Below are 26,693 nucleotides of genomic sequence, written 5' to 3' on the forward strand. Positions count from 1 at the left end.
TATATATATATTGTTATTATTATTGTTCACATGTGAACTCAGCACTGGAGGCATAGAATCAGACATACAAATCCCGTATTTGCAAGTATACAATAATAATGTATGGAAACATAGCAAGAGATAAAACTACAGGCATAGATGATAGGTTGCACAACCCAAAGCCATCTCTGGCGTCCACACTGCCCACATAGAACCTGACAAGCACCCAGATTACACACATAGGATTTACCATCTTTGTCCCCAAACAGCCCAGCATGAGTCAACTTTGTCCCCAAACAGCACGGCCTGTGCCATCTTTGTCCCATAAACACCCTGCCTGTGGGACCCCTCCCCGCTAGGTACGCTACTGCATACAATTCACATGCAAACCGTATTTAGATGGAATAAGATGTAGGAGGAAATTAGCAAGTCTTAGATAAAAGATACTGCAGATAATGTATAATGTTGTTTATAATATCTATGCAATGCAAGGTTGCACAAATCCGGTCCTGAAGGGCTGCAGGCAGAGCTCCAGACAGAGCATGAATTCTCTGTACCCTTACTTAAAACTGAGTAATTTATTTAATTTTTCATTGAGATGTTTGTGCTCAAGATGGCATATCTAAAAAGTGTGACAATCCTTAAAGGATTGACTTATCTAATCTCTGACAAGACATTTCATATGAACCGGAAAAAACACTCTCTTCAGTGGGAAAAAATTATAAATAAAGATATGCACTCAATTAGGGCTGAAACAACGAATCAATAAAATCGATAATGATCGATAACGGAAATCGTTGTCGATGATTTCCATTATCGATTAATCGAGTGATCGATTCGTTGTTGGAGCACTCGGCTCCTTTTACCTACCTCCGCGAGCGTTCCCCGCTTCTGCTACACGCTCTGCAGTCTCCGCCTTCTTTTAGCTACGTGACCTCGGATGTGACGCGCTTCAATCAAGAGTTCAATAAAGTTTTAAACTTGAAGGTTGGAAGTGGAACGAGTCCGTAGCGGAGGTAAGTATTCTTTATGTGTATGTGCGAGTGGCTCTGTGCGAATGTGTGGGTGCATGGCAGAGTGGGAGTGTGGGTGCACGGCAGAGTGGGGGTGGGGGTGCACAGCAGAGTGGGGGTGGGGGTCCACGGCAGAGTGGGGGTGGGGGTTCACGGCAGAGTGGGGGTGCATGGCAGAGTGGGGGTCCACGGCAGAGTGGGGGTCCACGGCGGAGTGGGTGTCCACGGCGGGGTGGGGGGGCAGGAGATGCAGGGTGTGAGTGTGGGTGCAGGGCAGAGTGGGGGTGGGGGGGCAGGCCAGGGTAGGAGACTGGGTGCAGGGCAGAGTGGGGATGCAGGTGGGGGGGCAGGGCAGAGTGGGGGTGGGGGGGCAGGGCAGGAGACTGGGTGCAGGGCAGAGTGGGGGTGGGGGGGCAGGGCAGGGCAGGGTGGGAGACTGGGTGCAGGGCAGAGTGGGGGTGGGGGGGCAGGGCAGAGTGGGGGTGGGGGGGCAGGGCAGGGTGGGAGACTGGGTGCAGGGCAGAGTGGGGGTGGGGATGCAGGGTGTGAGTGTGGGTGCAGGGCAGGGTGGGGGTGGGGGGCAGAGTGGGGATGCAGGGCAGGGGGTGAGTGTGGGTGCAGGGCAGAGTGTGGGGGCAGGGTGTGAGTGTGGGGGCAGGGCTGGGTGCAGGGCAGAGTTGGAGACTGGGTGCAGGGGCACAGTGCAAAGTGCTGGGGCAGAGTGCCCCTTACGAAAAAATTACTGCAGTTTTTCTGAAGTAATACTGCAGTTTTTTGGACATGAAAAAACTGCAATACTGCACTTTTACTGCAGTATTACTGCACATTTACTGCAGTTTTACTGCATTTGTACTTCACTGTACTGCACTGTCGTTGACACCCCTTTCGTGTTTTTGCCACCTTGTGCATTGCCCCCAGCCTGCCCCTCCCTTTAGTATTGATTTATGTAAAGGCCCTAGGCGCCCCCTAGTGTATTGATGCCCCAGTCCAGATAAAATGATGCCCTGCAGTATGGGTTAATTATATCTGACGAATTGCTTCCCTTCCATGAGTCTATACATCCCCATACTGCAGGGCAGTGTTTTATCTGGGCTGGTCAGCCATATGTAAAAGTTATATGTGTCCTGGGAAACATGGCAAATGTAGTCACCCTAATGCCCCCAGCTTGTCCCACATTGTATATTTATCCCAGCACCCCTTTAGTATTGATTTATGTGATGCCCCCAGCCAGCACCCCTTTGTGAATTAATACCCCCACACCCTGCATATTGCCCCCTCATTTAGTATCATTTCAGCCCTGGCACCCAGATTGCATTCACAAGACCTGCCCAACACCCAGATTGGTATCATAGGACATTCCATCTTTGGCATCCTAGCTTCAAACAGCCTCTCTGTGCCAATACACATCCATGCTATCACACACATATTCATTCATTCACTCATTCACAAACATTCATTCACTCATTCATATACTTATTTTAAGGTACTCATTCATTCATAGATATTTATTCACTCATTCACATATACTCATTTATTCAGATACTCATTCATTCTCAGGTACTCGTTCCCTCATTCACAGATACTCATTCATTCGCTCAATCACACATACTTGTTCATACACCCCCTTACCTGAACTACAGATCTCTTGGTGCTACTCACAAACTTCAGCAGGGGCCACTGCTTCCCTCTGTGTGCAAACAACTTCTCTTCTACCGCCCAGGAAAAGCAGGAACAGAGCAGTCATGTGCCGTAATTTCCCGGTGGGCCAGTCTGGTCCTGACAGGGCCTATATTAAGGTAGGGGCCTGGAGCGGCAGCTCCATCAGCCCCTAAATTAATCTGGCCCTGCACAATATATGCACAGTAGTCAGTTCTTTACATTGCAAAGTTTTTTTATTGCACACAGGGCCGGCCCAAGGCAAAATGCCGCCTGGGACGAATTTTAAAATGCCACCCCCCCCCCCCCTTATCTACCCTTCCTCTCCCTCCGTCCCTGCCGCCCCCCCCCCCTTATCTACCCTTCCTCCGTCCCTGCCGCGCCCCCTTGTACTTACCTTTCAGCAGTCCTGCGGCGAGTCTCCCTGTTCGGTCTCGGTGCCGGCTTGTAATGCTGAGCGCCGGAAATCTTTACAAGCCGGCACCGAGACCGAACAGGGAGACTCGCCGCAGAGGAGAGGGGCGCCGAGCGGGTACTGACAGCTTGGTAAGCGAAAACCACTCGGCGCCCCTTTCTCTCTCTTTCGCTTAAAAAAAAAAAAGGGCTTGGGGGCCTGGAGCGGTTGCCCCACTCGGCTCCATTGTCGGGCCGGCCCTGATTGCACAGATTACAAAATGTGGGATCCATATAAAATACAGCTGGTATTTGTGCAGAGTTTGTGCAAAAGCTTTACAATCAAATCCTTTCTAATAAAAAAATATTATTATACTATTTTTTTACAGGAAATAAACTCAAAAAGCAATCAAGGAAAGTCAGCTCCCTTCAGAGAAACCAGGCAGCATGCTGTGAAAAAGAATTTGTTGCATCAGTCTATGTACAATATGAGACTAGAATGTAAAAAAAAACACTTTTCCACTTCTGTTACATTTTAATGACAGCTTTGCCAATGTGGACAGATTAAATCTTAAACGTTTACTAAGTCTTTGTCACACTGAAAGTTAATTTGTGATGCAAACTGGAATACAGCTATAAATTTATTATCATAGGCCTGTTTGCTATGCTCATATATGTGTCCTTCAGGCAACTGTAATTGTATAATAATTATAATATCCTTTGACACATGATGTATTATATTCATTTGTAGAAAAATAAACTTGGTGCTTCCAATACACAAGTTCATGTTACCAAAAAATCTAATATCAAAGTAGGAATACAAAGATCAAAATGAATCTGAACTAGTGGATGTGATGGAGAACAGTACTCCAACTGAGTAGCTCTGCCATAGAGATCTTCCTTGCTGCTAAGGGAATAATCTTTGTAATCACCCATGCACTAGTCGAGACTTAGTGTAAGGTCCAAACAGAACTAGGTTTACTGAAAACAACATGGATATTTATACACAAACAAACAGACAAGGAGTATAAATCCCATCAACTACCAGACAGCCCGGTGCCCCATACAGTTTTATGGCTAACAATGCCCACCCTTAAAGAGTCACTAGTTTGTGGCGATCCAGAGGGAGTGGAGACAATCCCGAGGTACCAATGGAGAGCTCAGGGTCCAAGGATATTATGCTGCAATAAGCGACTTGATCCATCGTTGGAACCCTGAGTGGCAGAACAGAAATAGTCAGAGTTCCAGAGTCGCTGCTGGGTAAACCCTGGTTCTAAAGATGGCAAATAAAACCAGGTTTCCCAAATGAGCTCCCTCTCTGTAACCACCTCCGGTTGTGGCCCACCATGAGCACAGTATAACCCCAAAAGAGTGACATGGTGGGACAGTTAGGACCCGGTCAGGTGCTAGGCAGGAACGTGTTACTACTCCACCTAGAGGAGGTGATTTGGAAATGCACCTTAATTGACAGAAGGTGTTTTGGATCTTTAAATTGAGTACTAAGCATAGGCGTCGCTACAGGGGGAAGGGGGGGCAGAGGGGCAATTGTTCCCTTCCTAGATTATTCATTTTGCCCCCCCCCACCGAATTTAGAAACCCCCAGCTGCAGGACCAAATGGCACAGTGCCTTCTAAACGTATGGGCATACTGGGCAGTTGGTCAAGGGCCCGCATTCTGGGGGCCCCATGGTGAATCACATTGCTGCCTAAAAGCCACAAAGCGCCTAAAAAAGTAGCGTATCTATAGGGGATGGGGCAAGCGGAGAGGTCGCCTTCCTTGAGCTGGTCTTAAAGGCCGTGCGGAGGCAGATATAAGAATGTGATCTCCCCAACCAGCCCTGCTAATCGGGTAGGAGGCGCCTGATGACCAGGGCTGGTTGGGGCGATCACAACCTCCCTCTAACCTGCACAACATTAGGGACGTCTTATCCCGGCGCTCTGCATCAATTGCCGGTGCATAGTGGTTAGAGAGCACTATAGCAGAGGTCTGAAATGACAGACCTCATGGTATCACAACAGGATGGAAGATGAGAAAGGTAAGAGATGGGGAGAAAGGAGTCTAAGGGCAGTGTATGTGTATATATGAGTGTGTTTGTAAGCTGGTGTGTGTAAGGGCAGTGTATGTGTGTGTGTATGTGTATACAGTGGGGCAAAAAAGTATTTAGTCAGCCACCAATTGTGCAAGTTCTCCCACTTAAAAAGAGTGATTTATGGACTTTGTTGTCTCATTCTGTCTCTCATAGTTGAAGTGTACCTATGGTGAAAATTACAGGCCTCTCTCATCTTTGTAAGTGGGAGAACTTGCACATTTGGTGGCATTGGTTGAATTATTCGCCAGTGTATTCAGAGGACATCTGATTGAAATGTATTATTAGTATACCATTATTAGTAATGAACTTCAGAATAACAGCAAAACAATCCAGAATAATGCATTTCAAATAAACTATAAATTGATTTGTATTCAACTCACTTTAAAGTATTTGACTCCTAAAGGGAGTGCTCATAATCTCAGTTAGTTACCTGTATAAAAGACACCTGTCCACAGAAGCAATCAATCAATCAGATTCCAAACTCTCCACCATGGCCAAGACCAAAGAGCTGTCCAAGGATGTCAGGGACAAGATTGTAGACCTACACAAGGCTGGAATTGTCTACAAGACCATCACCAAGCAGCTTCGTGAGAAGATGACAATAATGACTTGGAGAGGATCTGCAAATAGGAGTGGGACAAATCCCTCCTGAGATGTGTGCAAACCTGGTGGCCAACTACAAGAAACATCTGACCTTTGTGATTGCCAACAAGCGTTTTGCCACCAAGTACTAAGTCATGTTTTGCAAAGGGGTCAAATACTTATTTCACTGAGTAAAATGCAAATCAATTGATAACTTATTTGAAATGCATTATTCTGGATGGTTTTGTTGTTATTCTGTCTCTCGCTGTTCAAATAAACCTACCATTAACATTATAGACTGATCATGTCTTTGTCAGTGGGCAAACGTACAAAATCAGTAGGGGGATCAAATAATTTTTTCCTTCACTGTATATGTATGTAAAGATTGGGTTATCATTTCTTAGGCTGCTTTTGAGAAAGCACAAGGTGTGAAACGCGTTAAGCATAAACCTATCGAGGATTTTATGTTGGCATAGCCCTCATTACGAATGGTTTTTATGACAGTGGACTAAGGATCAGAATAAAAGAAACATATTCTTTACCAGTCATGTATGAGGTTTCGAATAATTGTTTGGATTCCCTTGAAATGCTTCTTTTGGATGGCCTCAAACCTAAAAGTTGTAGGTGCTGGTTTATATATTACAGAGTAAAAGTGGCATATAATAAGCCAAAATATTTGTATAAAAAATAAGTATATATAATAGTATAAATTAAACACACACACTAGTACTTACTTAATATCTGCAAAAATAAAAAAATCACAATTTGATATTGCAAGCTATTAATTTTATTCTGCAAGAATATTTATTTGCTTGTTAACTACTGTTTATAGTTATGTGATCATTCAACAGAATTTTTAGTTTCTTCTAACCTCCTTGTTTCCACACATTCTTGCAAATTGATGATACTTTTTCACTCAAGCCAATCAGCATTTAGAAGAGGAAGGGTGCTTACCCCATTTTAAGGAACAGCAGTTACAGACCTATGAGAGTTGGAATGTGAGACAGTGACAGTTAGCTTAGCAGAGGCTGAGATTGATGCTCATTATACAATGCAAGTTAATTTGTAAAGTAATAATACTGATGTGGGGTGGATTGGAGAAGCTGTAGTGTACTACTGTAATGTATGTATATAATTTATATACCACTTACAGGGACTGCATCAGAAATGTTTTCCCAGTTTATTTTATTGCAAAGCCTCATTTTTTTGGGTCAACAAAAAGAAATAAATATGTGACACAATTTGCATTAAATGATGCAGACCTGCTTAACATTGACATTATTTATTCCAAAGAACTCATTGATGCTGGAAAATCTAAGGACCAGAAATGGTTTGTTAATCTCAGATTGAATAGTAAAGATCAACATTGACAATTAGGGATAACATGTAAAGGCATGAGTCCAGTGGCGACTCTAGAAACAATATATAGGGGGGGCACACAAGATACCACAGTCAAACTGGGGGGGCATTCATAATTTCCACCATTAAATCATACCACTGAGAATATATATATATATATTGCCAAAAGTAATGTGCTATGGAATGATACTTTGTTATTGGACTAACATAATACTCGGTCATTCAACATGGGAAGCCTGAAGCCACAATTTAGTACGACTAATCCTTGAAATAAATATTATAGCATAAATAACACAATACCTCAACTTTTCCACTAAATGATTTCAGGGCCTTGAATGTTTTGTCCCCTGAAGTCACTACAACTTAACAACTTAAGGAGGGCATTTTATCTCTGGATAAGTATAAATTAAATAATTCCAACTGCCAGGAAACAGATAACCAAACATACACACCAACACGGGCTCTGTCACACCGACACCCAGACACACACACCAGGACAGGCTCTGTCACACCGACACCCAGACACACACACCATTACAGGCTCTGCCACACTGACACCCAGACACACACACCAGGGCAGGCTCTGCCAAACCAATACCCAAACACACACCAGGACAGGCTCTGCCACACCGACACCCAAACACACACACAGGACAGGCTATGCCATACGGACACCAAAACACACACACCAGGACAGGCTGTGCCGCACCAACACCTATACGCACACACACCCCAGGACAGGCTCTGGTACACTGATAACCAAAAACACACAAACAGCAGGACACAATCTACGTCACTGACATCTACATCAGGATGCATTTTTCACACTGCATTGTTGTTTATACCCCCTTAGTGTTTTTGACCCTTGTGTATTGATGCCCCAGCCAGCACCCTTTTAGTATAGATTAATGTGATGGCCCATCACATATATGCATTAGACATGCATTTTTATCTACATAATGAGTACTTAATTCTTTGAAGTAAAGACTATGATTAAAACATGATTTCAAAATTACAGCTGAACTGGCAGTTTCGTTAATATTAGTTCCTGCTGCTGATATATATATATATAAATATTAGCCCCAGTTGCCGATATATATTAATATTAGTCCCTGCTGCCTATATATATACATATATATATTATATATATATACATATATATATAATATATATATATACATATATATATAATATATGTATATATATATATTAGACCCTGCTGCCGATAGCAGGTATAGATCAACACATTAACACACAAACCCAGCTTTGCATGCATAGATCAATTGAAATTCACTTGTGATCTCAGCACTGAAGGTATATATATCAAATCAACAGAATCAGACATACAAATCCTGTATTTGCAGGTATACAATAACAATATATAAAATGTAGCATTGCAGCTATAGATCAAATAAATACATGAAAAGAGCATTGCAGTTATTACCGTATTTGCTCGATTATAAGACAACCCTGATTATAAGACGACCCCCCAAAATCTGAATATTAATTTAGGAAAAAAAGAAAAAGCCTGAATATAAGACGACCCTATAGGAAAAAAGTCTCCTATAGTAAATGTTAATTCATGTAAACTATTTTTTTAATAAAAGCTATGATTGAGAAAAATATTTTGTTTTTAATTCCTTTTATTTTCCAACCTGCCCCCAGTTATGCACATCTGCCCCCAGGCTTGTCACTCTGCCCCATAAATGCCTTAAACCCCTATATGCCACTGGGCCCCATGATATGCCTTTTAACCCTCTAAATGCCACTGGGCCCCATGATATGCCTTTTAACCCTCTATATGCCACTGTGCCCCATTATATGCCTTTTGACCCCCTATGTGCCACTCTGCTTCCAGACATGCCTTATACCCCTATATGCCACTCTGGCATTTAGGGGTTAAAAGGCATATTATGGGGCAGAGTGGCATATAGGGAGGTATTAGGCATTTCAGGAGGCAGAGTGGCATTAAGGGGGTTAAAAGGCATTTCTGGAGGCAGAGTGGCATTAAGGGGGTTAAAAGGCATTTCATAGAGCACTCTGCCTACAGAAATGCCTTATGCCCCCCATTTAACACCCCCCCCCCAAAAAAAAACTTACCGGTGCTTCTGACTTCCGGTGTGTTGTCCGGGCAGCGTGTAGACTTCCTCTGCAGCCGGAAGGAGGTGCGGCTAGCAGGGGGGTTGTCTGCGTCCATCGCGCAGATCTTCCCCCGCTGTCAGAGAGAATTTGTCCTTTACACATCTATGATACACACATACTCATTAACTCATGCTCTCCCTCATTCAGACTATTCATCCACATATTAACTCATGCTCTTCCTCATTCAGACAATTCATCCACATATTAACTCATGCTCTCCCTCATTCAGACAATTCATTCACACATTAATGCATACTCTCACACATTCACACAATGCATCCACACATTAATTCATACTCACTCATTAACATTCTACCCCTTCTGCCTCCCTTATCACATTCTACCCCTTCTGCCTCCCTTATCACATTCTACCTCTTCTGCCTCCCTTATCTCTTTCTACCCCTTCTGCCTCCCTTATCACTTTCTACCCCTTCTCCCTCCCTTATCACATTCTACCCCTTCTCCCTCCCTTATCACTTTCTAACCCCTCTCCCTCCTCTTTCCCTACTCACCCCCTTTGTATTTCACTCACCTTTAAAGTCCTGCGGCGGGAGAACAAGGCTTCTGTCTTCACTCCTGAGCGCCGGATATGATGTCATATACCGGCGCTCAGTATGAAACGCCGGCACTGCGGCGGAGGTAGAGGCCTCGTGGAGGAGAGTGAGGGGGGCCGAGCGGTTGCTAGGCTTTTCAGGCTGCCCAGGATTTAGCAATCCGCTGGATGGTTCCAAATTCGGCGGGGGGGGGCAACGGGGGGGGGGCAAGGAATAACCTTGCAATCCTGTAGCGACACCACTTTATGAGTCTAAAAGACAGCCTGAAGCTAGTCCCTAGGAAACCTCTACAGCCTAGTGCTACCAAACTGAAGGGGAACTAATTCAATCATACAAGCTTTTTCAAACTGCTGAATATGTGGACACATATGCACTCGAATTTGAGATTAAAAATCCACTATTTTAACATGTCAGTGCTTGGGGCTGATAGACCAAACTGCAGCTATGTTTATGATGATGCATTCAATGTGCCAGCAGCCTTTAAGTCGGTTGTAGAAGTATGAATTATTACAATTCATTGGATAAGTAATATGGTGGCAGTGAAGAAGCCTGAGAAGCTTAGATTTTGCATTGATCCACAATTTCTGAATTAAGAACTGCAAAGGTCTCACTCTAATGTAACAGCTCTTGATAAGATCAGATGATCTCCTTCCCTGACCCATTATCAGACACCTGCAACAACAGGGCAATGGGGCAGCTCAGCAGGAAAGAGGCACAGTACATGAAATTCAGGCCTGTCCATCTGAAAATGAGGTGGTTGTGAGATTTGGATCTGTGGACCTCCACCCTAATGCTAATTCCTTGGTCTATATACTGGTTGCTGCTGAGCTGCTGAGCTGCTAAGCACTGAGCAACGACTTCAATAGATGGTGCATAGACATATTGGAAGAAGTATTAATGGAGACTTCTGTGCCAGCAGCTGCAAAGACCTCCACTTCTAAACGATGGTGACCGTTAATGGGGGCAACCTAAGCTTGATCTTGGCCAAATGATCTCTTTCTCTCTGTTTTTAACTAAACCTACTGTATTTTGTTCTGATTTCTTGCATAGAATACATGCATGCATAGAAAAATATCAGTGTCCACATGTATGTTTGTCAGTTGGTAAAGTCAGAACAGGTGGATTTTCCAATTTATTTTCACAGATTGATTTGCAGGGCTCAGATTGAGGCTTTTTAGTGGCCCACAAATAGCTACCCCATATAATGTACATGTTAGTAAAAACTAGACATATAAGGTATTTAGCTAGGTGTGTGTGTGTTTACATACTTGCATTTGAAATGTTTACCTGGGGACACTCATGGCAAACAAGTACAGTATGGCTACACCTAAAGTGGCCTCTCAAAATTCTAGGTAGGTGGTTAACATTTTCATGTATGTTTAATAAAAGCCCCCGATACACTGGAGTTAGATAGAGAGGTTATGGCTCAAAATGTCAATGAAGAAGTCTTTTCTGCTTTCTTAACTATTGTAGACTGGAGGCCTTCTTGGGATAATAGGTCTTGGATTGATTTATATTTTGTAGAATGTTTTGATGTATTAGCGGGGATAGATTTCCTATATGGTAGGCTAGACACTTGCATAAAGGGTAATTTTGTACACATATTGAGAAAGAAATATTTGAGGTTATGGGAGGGGTGAGGTAGTTTTTATGCCTAATGATGCAAGGGATAACAGCCTATGCTAGAATATTACATGTACACATAACAGCTTTTCAAATGTTGGTTTGGAAAGGTTCCATAGGTATGCATTGGATGTGACATATAGCCCTGTGAGTAACAGTATTAAATGATGTGTGTACTTATGTTATGCATAGGCATAACAGATGCACATCCTACGCAATACTCTGCTATATTGGCACTTCTCCAGTCACTCTTTGCTACAGTGTGTTTTACTCGCCTCTCAATCCAAGTCTCACCACTTCTTTGGCTTCACCAGCAAAGTCATCTTTATCAGTGCCGACATGTACGGTTTAGCATCATAAGACATGAGATCTCTAGAATGGCTGCAGTTTGAAGTATGATTAGGAATAACAAAGTAAATCAATATGGTGAAAAGTGTCAACTGTCTCATAAACTGATCAGGGTTCTGTCTGTGTTCATGAAGGGAGTGCCATGCAATTTTTTTTTTTATTATTATTTAGGTTAAAACATACAAGCATTTATAAAGAGACCTTAACTGCTGAAGAAGCTGGGACAAACATCACGAGGTTCAGTATGCAGTACCAGTACAGAATATATATATTATATATATTCTTTTTTAATAGAGGATATACAAACATGGGTTTGTTCACAGAATGGTCATATATGATGTTCCACTATTATATTCTTCCCAGCAATTGCTGGGATCACCAGCATGTTCTGCTGGATTTAAGACAACTATCCTTAATACCAATATTTGAACAGTTTTGGGGGAACATTATGAGATAGTGTGGTAATTTTAAGGTGGTATACTGTCCTAAGTTTTACCTGGTTGTCTCCCAAATCAGTGGTCATAAACCTTTCAACCAGTCTCTCCCAATAAAAACATTTAGGTTCACTACCTGGCTGTGCAGTGTAATTAGAAAAAACACAAAACCAGTCATCATGCAAAGTAAAAGTGTATTTATTTTTTAAATGTTTTTTTAAACATTTTTTCAGCAGCTTCAGCAAAATCTTTATTTTTTAGCGAATATATAACAGGATTAAGTAAAGGTGTGACAATAGTGTACAAGAGTGAAAGTAGTTTGTTGATTTCTAGCGAGTGCTTTTGTGAAGGAACCCCATACAGAATGAATAAAGTTCCATAGTATATGAAAACCACAGTAAGATGAGAGCTACATGTGGAAAAGGCTTTCTGTCGTCCTTTCTCCGACTGCATCCTGACAATTGTGTATATTATAAAAGCATAAGATGTTAGAATAATAAAAAATGGGAAGAATGTAACAAGAAAAGACAAAATAAAGGATACAAATTTTACTAATGTGATGTCTGAGCATGCAAGTTCCAGGAATGGGGCAAGGTCACAAAAGAAATGATCAATAGAGTTAAGGTTACAGAACAGCAACTTTGATAGACAAATAGCAACTGGTAGAGTGGGAGTAAATCCAAGTAGCCAAGAAAAAACTATAAGATAGCGACACAGAGGAATGGTCATGATCGAAGAATAACGTAATGGGCTGCATATGGCCAAGTAGCGATCATAAGACATCACTGTTAGTAATAAACACTCTGTAGCTGTGAGAGAACCAAAAATGTAGAATTGCACTATGCAGTCAGTGATTGGCACGGAACCTTCTTCTGTCCATATTATGTGTAGCATGTTGGGTATGAGATTTGTTGTTATCAAAATATCTGATAAGGAAAGGTTACCCAGAAAGAAGTACATGGGAGTATGGAGGTGGGTAAAAAATGGCACCAAAGTAATAATAAAGAAATTCCCAATGAAAATCATAATGTAGGTAAGAAGCAGGAAAATAAACAGTAATGTTCTGACCTGATGAAGGTTCTTAAAACCAATGATTATAAATTCTGTCACTATAGTGTTATTGTAATTGCTCATTGTCTGTGAGGAGAGAGTGAAAAAAGGAGAGAATTTTAATGAAAAATCAATTTCTTTGATACATAGATTTTTTTATATAACTTGATAAAATAAAAAGTACACAAGAATACTTTATTATTTGTCCCAAATTATTTAATCCAGCAGAACGAAGAACAAAAACAGCTGAAAATGTCATATTAGCTTTTCATTCAGGTTAATTTATGTTTTAATTGGAGTTTAAACATTTTAGGAACAAAACACAAATTAGCCATCAAGAGATTATGAATTTGCATATTTATTTTAGGAATCTTACAAAGCACTCATGGCACTTATGAACTATAGAGAACGTGATAACTGATCCTTTTTCTAAATATTGATAAACTATGATTTACACAGTTTTTTATGTAATTTTAATTCCTCTTTCTCTTTAATAGTCAATATAATGTTCTTCTGGGCCCCTTATTTGCAAACAGCTGATTAAACCATGTCATCACATTTTTTGGATAATGAAAACCCTGGAAGTCTGTAGGTTGGGCTATCATACAACCTAGATGAGTAGGGTCCTGGCATCTGTAGCTGTGACCTCTCCAAGCACACTTTCAACACAGTGAAAGCCTTTCACCCACCAGAGTCCAAATTTTAGCACACACTTTAAACTCGGAAATTAAAAATGCAACTAAAAATAATTATTAAAGAATACCTTACTCCACACATCATAAGGCAAAACATGCAGTTTTAAATAAACTATTCAAAATCAATATAATTACTAGACATGAAAACTTAGTGTGAATAAATGTTTTGATTACTAAATGAGAATGTATATGCCACTACATTGTCCCACTGACAATACCATGTGCTTTGCAGTTCTTCATTACATTATTTATACAGGTGTTTGAGTAAAAATATTAGTATAAGATATTCACCCTACTTACATTTTTTTCCAGCAAATGCATTTATCTCACCTTCGAATATGAATATAGTAATAATAAAACACTTTGTTAAAGCATAAAAATTTTAAAATAAGTTGCATGGGTTGTGGAACATACACCAATGATGGAAAATGTAGTTTTCAGCTATTAAAGAATTTGAATTTAGACAGCCTTTAAACAGAATATGTACATGAAAGTGATACTTTGTTTCATTTTCTTCACAGATATAGCTTCTCACAGTTTCCCGGCGGTACTATGCTATTTGCACCCAAGCTCTCTTGGGTTTAATTAGAAGACTACAATCTGTGTCACCTCAGAAAGCTGATGGTCTCTATGGCCCCATTTAATTACCCATACGTAACAGTCTTTTTTAAATTGTATTTGTTATTATCCAATTTTCTAGGATTTTACCAGAAAATACATTGTATCTCACAGGCTTCTGATTTCCATACACATTATGACCACTGACAGGAGAAGTAAATAACACTGATAATCTTTATTAGGCAGCAAATGTCATCCTCAAAAATTGATGCGTTAGGAGCAGGAAAAATGGGAAACCCCAGGGATCTGAGCAACTTTTTTGAGGGCCAAAATAGTGATGGTTAGACGTTTGGGTGGGAGCACCTCCAAAACTACAGCTCTTGTGGGGTTTTCCCTGTCTGTTTGGTCAAGAGCTATCAAAAGTGGTCCAAGGAAGAAAAAGCAGTAAACCAGCAAACTAGGTCATGGGTGACCAAAGCTCAATGATGCACGTGGGGGGCGAAGGTTGGTGTGATCAAATCCAATAGATAAGTTCCTTACACCGTCTCGCTCCAACTGAAACCTGGCTAACCTCTTCTAACACCGCCTCTCTCGCTGCTCTCTCTTATGGTGGCCTACACCTCACTCACACTCCCAGACCTGATAACAGGAAGGGTGAAGGGGTAGGCTTCCTACTCTCCCCTACTTGTACTTTTCAACCTATTGCCTCTGCCCCATCACTCTCTTTCTCCTCATTTGAAGTCCATGCTATCCGACTATTTTATCCCATTTCCATACGCATTGCTGTTATATATCTCCCCCCTGGCCCGGCTAACATCTTTCTTGATCACTTCTCCTCATGGCTTCCTCTCTTCCGATGTTCCTTCTGTTGTCCTTGGGGTTTTCAACATCCCAGTTGACACCCATGTCAAGCATGTGCTCTCTCATTAACCTTTCTAATTCCTCTTTCCCCCTCTCTGACCACCACTTCCTTTCCTCTTCTCTAACGTTGCCTCATACTCGCTTCCTTGCACCCCAACCCCACCTAAACAGAGACCTCAGCTCTATTAACCTTCAGAACTTCTCAATCAATTTACTCTCTCTCCTCTCTCCAATCTCAAACATGTTGTGCCCTAACGATACTACCTCTGTCTATAACTCCACTCTCACATCTGCTCTTAAGCATGTAGCACCAGTTACTACTCGCTCCTCACGACATTCACGTTTCTACGACATTCACGTTTCTACGACGATGTTCCCGCACTGCGGGATGCTAAGATTCGCCCATCTATCTCCCTCAATGTTAATGGTGCCATCATCTCCCTGTCTATTCATGCACGCTGTCTTGGTGTCACCCTTGACTCCTTTTGTTCACATCCCCATATTCAGCCTGTCTCTAAAAACTGTCATCTCCATCTTAAAACATTGCCCGCATCCGTCCCTTCCTAACACTGCATGCCACTAACGCTCTTGTCCATGTCCTGATTATCTGCCGTCTTAATTACTGTAACTCTGTTTTAGCTGGTCTCCCTCTTAACCGTCTCACCCCTCTATAATCCACCATGAATGCTGCTGCCAGACTTATCTTCCTCTCACATTGCTTTACTAACGTCTCTCCTGTCTGTCAGTCTCGTCACTGGCTGCCTGTGCACTTCAGGATTCATTTCAAAATCCTCACTCTTACTTTCAAAGCCCTTCACAGTGGTTCCCCTCCCTGCATCTCCTCACTCATCTCTAAATACACTCCTAACCGGTCTCTCCGCTCATCCAACCATCTCCTTCTATTCTCTCCTCTGATTTCTAGCTCTCATGCATGCTTACAAGATTTCTCAAGTGGTGCCCCCTATCCTCTGGAATGCCCTCCCCCGGCCTATCCGTCTTTCTCCGTGCCTTTATTCCTTCAAAAAATCCCTCAAGACCCACTTCTTTAAGGATGCTTACAACATAGCACATTAATCCCTTCCCATATGCCTTTAGCTCACCTTTCCTAGTCCCTCTCCTGCAATACTTTTACTAGTGTGGCTGGTCTATCCCTTACAACGGCACTTTTACCTATTGTGCAATACACCCTTAATCCCTCTAGATTGTAAACTCGTTTGAGCAGGGTCCTCCTCACTTGTTGTCTCTGTTAGTCAATTTGTTATGTTACATACTAGTTATTATGTCCTGTCCACCCATTGTACAGTGCTACGGAATTTGATGGCGCTATATAAAACAATAAATAATAAATAATAAGCTACTGTAGCTCAAATTGCTGAAAAAGTTAATGCTGGTTCTAAAAGAAAGGTGTCAGAACACACAGTGCATCCCAGTTTGTTGCATATGGGCCCATGCTGACCTCTATCCACTGCTGAAAGCGCCTACAATGGGCACATGAGCATAAGAACTAGACCACGGAGCAATGGAAGGTGGTGGCCAGGTCTGATGAATCATGTTTTCTTTGGGCAATGTTCTGCTGGGAAACCTTGTGTGTTGCCATTCACGTGGATGTTACTTTGACACTTACCACCCACCTAAGCATTGTTGCAGATCATGTACACCATTTCATGGACACGGTATTTCCTGTTGCCGTTGTCCTCTTTCACCAGGATAATGCACCCTGCCACAAAGCAAAATTGGTTCAGGAATGGTTTGAGGAACACAACAAGTTCACTTGGCCTCCAAATTCCCCAGTTCTCAATCAAATCGAGCATCGGTGGGATGTGCTGGACAAACAAGTTGATCCATGGAGGCATCACCTCGCAACTTACAGGATCTGCTGCTAACTTCTTGGTGCTAGATATCACAGCACACCTTCAGAGGTCTAGTGGAGACCATGCCTCTACAGGCGGATCAGCGTAAAATCTTCTGTAAATTCTAACACCTAGCCAAAATTGTGAAGGATTCCCACATTATCTTGAGGTTAGGGGTATTAAAAATGCCAAGAGGAAGGCTTCCACTCATCACTCTCACTTCACACAACAGTGGTCTTGAGATTGAGTGAGATTTTGGTCTGGAGGTGAAGAATGCAGAGAGGTAGAGAGAGATAACTAAAGGACAGAACAAATAAACATAGGGAAACCAATAAACACATTAACACATCAGAGACAGTAACAGCAATTAGACACATGTTGGACATTAAGATGAATGTTTATATGAAGTTCTGGTAGTGTTTCAGGAAACCAAAATCCCATTAAGTCCCTCTTTAATGGTGTTGAAATATGTTAGCATTTTCATCTCAAATGTTTTCCTTTCCTGAGAGTCTTTGAAATTCCCTTTGAGTACTTTAATTTTCGAGAATACACTGCCAGAGACAGAGAACTGAGTCCGTAAAGCGGTGAAGCGTGGAATGGATAGCAGTCCAGAAAGGGATAATACCCGGACACTCCCAACAGATGTGAAGGAGGGAACCTGGGGTGGCGCTACACCGCCAACAACGGTCAGGAACATCAGGGCGGTAGGTAGAGAGTAGTGCAGGGGGTCGATACCAGAGGGCCAGTAACTTGTACGACATTTCCTGATCCCTGGCACTCCTGGAACAGCGGTAATTGCGAACACATATCCTCTCCCACTGGGGCCGCGTGAAGGTGAGTATGAAATTTTTAACCTCTCGAATCATCATCTATCAATACCTGAGAAAATAGTCCTATCCAAGGGGCTTACATTTTGTCCAAGCACAAAACTGGACCACATTCAATTATACTCAAACATGGAGGAATTCTTTAGAAGACTGAGGCTTAAGAAATTTTTCTTTGACAAAGAAAGCACATCCAGTCTCGTTAATAATGAGAGAAAAAAGAACAATACTTTACACCTGCAACAGGACGTAATATGAAATTGGACAACTATATTGAAAGTTTCCACATAAGAGTAGCATCCCTCACTACCACACAACAGAAAATCCTACACAACCTGCTACCTCCGGAAGGAAATGCCTTGTCACAAACCGGGAACATAGGTCTGGTAGGAGCCCAGGTGCAGGGGATACAAAGGGGTTCCGTCTGTACCCCACGATGCATGATGAATAAAGGGATATTACAGACAGGCGCAAAGAAACAAACCACAGACAGTGATATGATCTGTATTGCAGATGATGGTATGAATAACAAATACAGGTGGTAAATCTCTTGGCTGGAAGCCCGCTGGTGGGGCGCACGGCAGGAAGCCCTCTGGATGGGGCGCATGGCAGGAAGCCCTCTGGATGGGGCGCTCAGCTTGGGAGCCCACTGGCAAAGTGCTCGGCTTGGGAGCCAGGAACAATTCAGGATCAGGTACAAAGGAAGCCAAGAACAAGTCAGGATCAGGTACACAGGAATACAAATGGCACGTCAGGGCCAGGGCCAGGGCCAGGGCCAGAGCCAGAGCCAGAGCCAGAGCCAGAGCCAGAGCCAGAGCCAGAGCCAGAGCCAGAGCAAAACAGTCCACTAACTTAACTGCATAGGCCCTGACTGAAGGGCTGGGCAGGTTAATATAGGCAGGCTGATCAGGTAACAAGGTGCAGCTGAACATGGTAATCAGGTCTGGGTACTTCAGAGTGAGAAGGGCGGCCACTAGTGGTTGCTGAAGGAAAAGAGCAGCACAGAGGCTTGAGTATTCCAGGCTGTGGAAGGTGGAACATGACATGCCTTGCATAATCTAATGAATAATAAAAACATCATCATCAAGCCAGCTGACAAGGGCGGATCAGTGGTCATCATGAACACCCAGGACTACATTGCAGAAGGAAACAGAGAGTTGTCTGATGAATTCTACTACAGAAAATTGAAACCGGAACCCCACAGGGAATATTCAGTTATTAAACTAATCAGATCCTTCTCAAAACATATGCAAGAAGAATTAGAAAATCTTGTGCCTTCCAATCCACAAATAGGGACTTTCTACATCAGGAGTATTTGGCACCTGGGGCGGATCCTGTATGTGGCACCCCCCCACACACACACTTTAAAACTGCATAGCTTCTATCGCAGGGGTGTCCAAGTTTTATCTGCAGTGGGCCACTTCATCAGAATTGTATCCGTGCGAGGGCTGCACTCGTTTTTCACTGTGAGAAAATATGGCCTTTAATAAAATATGCAGATTAAAATAAAGTAAATGACACAAAACCTTTACTTTTCCTCTTACTGATTTCTGGGCCTAGAAAGTTTTGTGACTACAAATTCAGGATTCTGGATAAGTAAAAATAAAATAGTTCTATTTATTTTAGCGATGCACTAAAATGAAAATCTGGACCAAAACCGAAAATTCAGGGTTCACTTAGCCGAAACTGAAAATGACCCCCCACACACTTTTAATAAAAGTAAGTTACACACCAAAATTGTACAAAAAATTATATATTATGATTGTTAACAGCAATCTCAGGCATACCCAGATTCCAGCATGTACTGGTTGGCTGGGCATTGTATTTTTTGTCCAATTTTAGTGTGTAACGACGCTTTCATTAAAAGTAACACATCACAATTGGACAAAAAAAATCAACAATATGACTTGGCATGATAGGAGTGTGATTGCTAACAGCAAACACACTCTTTTTATACCCAGGCAACCAGTAAATGCTGGAACCTAGGCATGATGGGACTGTGATTGCTGTTAGCAATCACACTCCTATCATCCCAAGTCAGCAAGTACATGCTGGTACAGGGTGGCTGTAAGTGCAGATCCCCCCATACTGCTGGCAGCATCAATACACAAGGAGGCAGCTAGCCAGGTTTCAGCATGTACTGAAACTGACTTGTGATGATAGGAGTGGGATTGTTAACAGCAATCACAGTCCCATCATGCCTAGGTTCCAGCACTTACACATCCATGCTATCACACACACACACACACAAATTCATTCATTCACAGATTCATTCCCTCAATCAGGCATACTCATTCAAACACCCACCCCCTTACCTGCACTACAGCTCTCTCAATGCCGATCACAGTCTTCAGCAGGGGGCGCGGCCTCCCTCGTTCTCCCCACAGAGGAGGCAGGACTGGAGCAGAGAATAGACCCTCCCACAAGTAAGCAGCAGGGCTCTTGTGATCCTGGCTGCCGATCTCACGCACCTTGAGGTCCTGCGGGCCATTCTATCGTTATATACTGGTGCAGACATTGAAGGTGGTACAGCATTACTGTTATCATTATATACTGAGGCAGACATTGATGGTGGTACAGCATAACACCTATCACTACCGTATATACTGAGGCAGACAATGACAGTGGTACAGCATAACACCTATCACAATATACTGAGGCAGACATTGACAGGGGTAAGGCATAACACCTATCACTATATACTGAAGCAGACAATGACGGTGGTACAGCATAACACCTATCACTATATACTGAGGCAGACATTGACGGGGTACAGCATTACACCTATCACTATATACTGAGACAGACAATGAAGGTGGTACAGCATAACACCTATCACCATATACTGAGGCAGACATTGACGGTGGTACAGCGTAATCCCTATCACTATACATTGAGCCAGACATTGACAATAGTGCAGCATAACCCCTATCACTATATATTAAGCCAAACATTGATGTGGTGTAGGCCTACCACTTCAGTGTCTGTCTTAGGGATGCACCGAAGTGGAAATTCTGGACAGAAACCAGAAAATTCAGCATTTACTTGGCCGAAACTGACCCCCCAACATAAAAAAAAATCTTGCACTTTTATTAAAAAATTAAATAACAATATTAATATATATATCATTGTTAACAGCAATCACACTCCTATCATGCCCAGGCATACCCAGGTTCTAGCACAGGGGCGTCCAACCAGCGGCCCTCCAGCTTTTGCAGGACTACATCTCCCATCCTCCTCAGCCAGCCCCTTAGCTGAAAGAGCATTATGGGAGATGTAGTCCTGCAGCAGCTGGAGGACCGTAGGTAGGACTCCCCTGTTCTAGCATTTACTGGTTGACTGGCCATGATAGGAGTGTGATTGCTGTTAGCAATTATATATATATATATATATATATATTAATATTGTTATTCACATGTGAACTCAGCACTGAAGGCATAGAATCAGACATACAAATCCCATTATTGCAGGTATACAATAATAATGTATGGAAACATAGCATTGCAGGTATAGATCAACTGGAAATCACATAAAAACTCAGCAATGAAGGTATAGATAAAACCCCCTAAATTACAGGCATAGATGAAAGCCCTGGCGTTTACACTGCCCACATAGAACCTGGTCAGCACCCAAATTACACACATAGGACTTACCATCTTTGTCCCCAAACAGCCCAGCATGAGTCACCTTTGTCCCCAAACAGCCCGGCCTGTGCCATCTTTGTCCCATAAACACCCTGCCTGTGCCATCTTTACCTTTACACAAATCAATTATACATCTATGATACACAGAAACACTTTTACAGTCACTCACTAATTCACACTTTCATTCTCATAATTAATTCACACAATAATTTATTCTCTCACTCATTCACACAAACTCATTAATTATCTCCCTCATTCAATTCATCCACACATTCAGTCATTCTCTCACTCATTCACACAATGCATCCACACATTAATTCATTCATTCTCTCACTCATTCACACTGTTTATTTATTTCAAGATACTTACTACCCTCTTCCTCACTATCTACCGCCTCTCCTTCGCTTCTCACTATCTAGCCCCTCTCCCTCGCTTCTCACTATACCCCCCTCCCTCCCTTCTCACTATCTACCCCCTCTCCCTCCCTTCTCACTATCTACCCCCTCTCCCTCTCTTCTCACTTTTTACCCCTTCTCCCTCCTTTTTTACTATCTACCCCCTCTCCCTCCCTACTATTTACCCCCTCTCCCTCCCTTCTCACTATCTACTCCCTCTCCCTTCTCCTATCTACCCCTCCCTCCCTTCTCACTATCTACCCCTTCGCTCTCTTCTCACTATCAGAGCCGGCCTTAGTTGTTCTGGCGCCCTGTGCAGACTACTCCTCTGGCCCCCCCAACCCAGAAAAAGAAAGGAATAAAAACTTGTAACAAAACTCCCCTTTCTCACCATCTATCCCCCTGTATCACTATCTACCACCTCTGCCCCTTCTCACTGACCCCCCCTCTTCTTACTGCCCCCCCCTCTGCCCCTTCCCCTTACTTACCTTGTTGAGTCCAGCGGTGGGAGCTGGAGGCGTCCGTCTTCCCGTGGTGCTCGCTTCACAGCTGAGCGCTGGAATATTCTGGCGCTCAGCATAAAACGCGGCACCGCGATGGAGTCACGGAGAGTGAGGGGTGCTGAGCGGTTGCTGAAAACTTCACAAGCGACCGCTCGGCGCCCCTGCCCAGGACATAAATGAAAACATTTTTTTTTTCTTTGTTTTAACTTTATTTAACATCCTCCATGTTAAATAAAGTAAAAAAACAACTTTATTTAACATGGAGGATGTTAAATAAAGTAAAAAAAAACAAAACAAAAAAACCTCCCGATGTTTTAACCCCTTAACCCCTTTGTGACAAAGGCTGATTTTTTGTGTGTGTATTTGTCCCACACACACCTACTTTATGTATGAATTTACAGCTCCTGGTATATGCCGCTGTCACACGACACCCCAATATGTGTTCAGCAACACAGTCCATCCCAAGTCCAACCAGTCCATCCCAAGGTAAGTGTTTGGTGTCGCTGGATGCCTCCTGATCGAGGCATTCCAGCGACACCATTTAAGTTGATCGTTGATCGCCTCCTAAACACTTTTAAAACGGGCGTCCACCGCCATACAATGTATGGCGGCTGTTGATGCCCCGGGGAGGGGCCAGATATGGCCCCCGATGCCGATCTCGGCCTTGCTGAATGCCTCGACATCGTTGATCACTTTCTAAGCTTATTTAATTTTTTGACGGTTCAGGACCGTCATGGAAAAACGGTCACTTAATGACCTTTGACGGTCCTGAACCGGCAAAGGTCGTTAAGGGGTTAATTTAGGTGCAGAGGGGGCAGCAGCGGACCCAGCGGCGGCGGCAGCTGCGGCGGTGGCTTCGGACCCCGCGGCGGCTGCGGCGCCCCCTGGAGTGTGGCGCCCTGTGCGGTCGCACAGGTCGCACACCCCAAAGGCCGGCCCTGCTCACTATCTACCCCTTCCCTCCCTTCTCCCTATCTATCCCCTCCCTCCCTTCACCCTATCTACCCCCTCTCCCTATCTACCCCCTCCCTCCCTTCTCATTATCTACCCCCTCCCTCCCTTCTCACTATCTATCCCCTCCCTCCCCACTATCTACCCCCTCCCTTCTCACTATCTACCCACCTCTTCCTCCCTTCTCACTATTTACCCCACTCTCACTTTCTACCCCCCTCTTTTCCTTCTTACTATCCACCCCCTTCTCACTATTCACCCCCTCCCTCGCTTCTCACTATCTACCCCCTCTCCCTAGTTATCAACACTGAGAGCTTTATACAGGACACCACAGATTTTCTTAACCTACCTGCTAATACTATACTTGCTACCATGGATGTGGGATCTTTATATAGTAAAATCCCCCATAAAGATGGTATTGAGGCCTGCATTAAATTCCTCCCCTCCCACAGCGCCACAGACAAATATAACAGTGAAACTATTGCCAAGCTCATAGAATTTATACTTACACACAACTATTTCAATTTCAACAACACTAACTACCAACAAATGACAGGGACCAAAATGTCACAGCACAATAATCTTATCATGGCCGACTTGGAACAGAGATTCCTAGCCACTCACCCCCACAAACCACATAAATATTATCGTTATATTGATGATATTTTCATAATATGGACAGAAGAAGAAAAAAACCTTTTAAAATTCCACAAATCTTTCAATTCATTCCGCCCATCTATAAAACTCAAAATGAATTTCTCAAAACATAGTATGTGCTTCCAGGACTGCGCCATAACTGTCGCCGCTGGATCACTACACTCTTCCGTATACAGAACACCTACAGACAGGTACAGCTACTTTCACAATTCAAGCTTTCATCCCAATCACACAAAACAAGGCGTCATCTACAGCCAAGCTATTAGATACCACCGTATTTACTCTGACACTGAGGACCGAGACAAACACCTAGGCACGCTGACGCTGGCAGAGTCATTTCAGAGGAAGGGCTACAAGGAAAAAACTATATCTAAAAAAAAATAAATCCGCTCTAAGAACACGGGAAAGGCTTCTAGAGTACAAAAAAAAGGATAACACAAGCAGGATCCCTCTGGCGGTTACCTACAACCCAACCTTTGAGGAGATACGCAAAATTATTAAAGACCTACAGCCAGTACTATCAGAGGACCCCATACTGAAAAAAATATTCCCTCATACTGGCATTTAAGCAACCACCTTACCTGAGGAAAAGATTAGCGCGCAGCGAACTGGCCCAAGAACAGTAGAATACACAGAATGGCACTGTACGATGCAACAAATCCCGCTGCAAACTTTGCCAACATATATGTGACACAGCCAGTCATAACGACAAAACATACATCATCAAGGATTCATACTCATGTATATCTGCAAACGTGGTGTACATGATACAATGTTCAGCATCCAAATGATAAGGTGAGTTTATTTCACGCAGGCAACGTTTCGACGTGTGTCGAAACGTTGCCTGCGTGAAATAAACTCACCTTATCATTTCAGTGCTGAGCCTCTGCTTCTTTATTTTGGATTTATTGAAGGACTTGGTGGTACCTTGGCTCGTGCACCATCTCACTACTGAGTGCTGCATTCCAACCTTTCTTTTTGTGTACAATGTTCAGCATGTGACAAAGGGTGCTACATTGGAGAAACGGGGCTTAAGCTGCACCTCAGAATGAACCTACACAGAAGTTCCCTCAAAAATCCAGAGGAAGACAAATATTGCACCCCAGTAGGACATAATTTTACACAGAATAATCACTCCATCCAAAACTTGAAAATTAAAGTACTCAAAGAGAATTTCAAAGACTCTCAGGAAAGGAAAACATTTGAAATGAAAATTATAATGCATTTCAGCACCATTAAAGAGGAACTTAATGTGGATTCTGGTTTCCTGGCGCACCACCAGAACTTCATATGAACATTCATCTTAATGTCCAACGTGTTTAATTGCTGTGATTGTCTCTGATTTGTTAATGTGTTTATTGGTTTCCCTATGTTTATTTGTTCTGTCCTTTCATTATCTCCCTTTACTGCCCCTGTTGTCTCTGGGATGCAGATTAAGAGGGCGGTTTGTATCCCAATATCTTCTTTTATGTTAATGTGTGTTTTGCTGGATATATCCAGCCCTCTGTGTCTAAAATAAATCAGTTCTCCTCTTGTTGTACCTAAAGCCTAGTCTTGCCTGGTTATTTGGGAACTGGATAGCGATATCCCTTTACTTTGCTTGGGGATATGGCATATGGATTGCGGGGAATTATTGTCCTGAAGGGAGAAGTTGCTCTTGGCAGAGAGTGACAACCTGAGGTCCCTGGTTGGTCCGTCACAACTGGTGGCAGCGGTGGTATCTGACTTCTCCAGGACTGACACTGGGATTGCTTCCTAGTCAGAGGGACATTCCACACCAGGATCAATCTTCAGGAAACAGAATGGGGTGAGCTATGCAGAGCTGATGGACTCACCTGGAGCAGAGCGGAAGGCCCAACGGCGTTTGTCTCTGTACAGCACCAAACCTCCGGTGGAGGTGAGCCTTGCAGTTATTAGAGAGTTGGATCGGCTCTGGATTCAAGTATATGAATGGCGTGGACAAGGGCTGTTTAAGCTTGAAAAACAGCCTATTCTAGAGTATGTGGCAGTGAATGGGACTGCGGTCTCCACTGGCACCAGCCCAGCAGAAGAGCTGGCATCTGAGCAGGAGCGCCAGGGAGGGGATGCAGGCGGCATCACTCCCCAGTGGATGAGTGAGTACCCAGGAAATGGCACAGCTGGCCAGTCTCCCCAGCGGCAGATCACAGAACCGGGAGCGGAATAACCTGTCCTTGCTCCCCAGCGACAGATCCCAGTTGAGGGAGCTGAGGGTATCGTCCCTCCTCCCCAGCAGCTGACCGAGGACCTGGGAGACGGCGCAGCCAGTTTATCTCCCCAGCGGCAGCAGGAGCACCAGGGAGGGGATTCAGGTGGCATCACTCCCCAGCGGCTGAGTGAGTGCACGGGAGATGGTTCAGCCAGCCAGTCTCCCCAGCGGCAGATCACAAGTCCTGGAGCGGACGAACCTGTCCTCCCGCTCCAGCGGCAGATCCCAATTGAGGGAGCTGAGGATATCGTCCTCCCTCCCCAGAGGCTGACAGATGGCCTGGGAGACGGCGCAGCCGGCCCATCT

The 26,693-nt window shown here is 43.5% G+C and overlaps 1 protein-coding gene across 1 annotated transcript in view; it reads left to right on the forward strand.

Annotated features, from left to right (window-relative positions):
- Positions 1 to 26,345, forward strand: part of LOC149289407 (disintegrin and metalloproteinase domain-containing protein 10-like) — a 48,276-nt gene extending 21,931 nt beyond the window's left edge. Inside the window, exons 16-17 of the mRNA XM_089490503.1 lie at positions 24,287 to 24,351; positions 25,920 to 26,345. Coding sequence (XP_089346629.1) covers positions 24,287 to 24,351; positions 25,920 to 26,345 — 491 coding nt within the window. The remainder of the gene's footprint in view (positions 1 to 24,286; positions 24,352 to 25,919) is intronic.
- The last annotated feature ends 348 nt before the right edge of the window (positions 26,346 to 26,693 follow it).

This window comes from Sceloporus occidentalis, unplaced genomic scaffold (genome assembly GCF_023333645.1).
Source record: "Sceloporus occidentalis isolate IW3139 unplaced genomic scaffold, rSceOcc1.0.p SCAF_45, whole genome shotgun sequence".
NCBI lineage: Eukaryota > Metazoa > Chordata > Lepidosauria > Squamata > Phrynosomatidae > Sceloporus > Sceloporus occidentalis.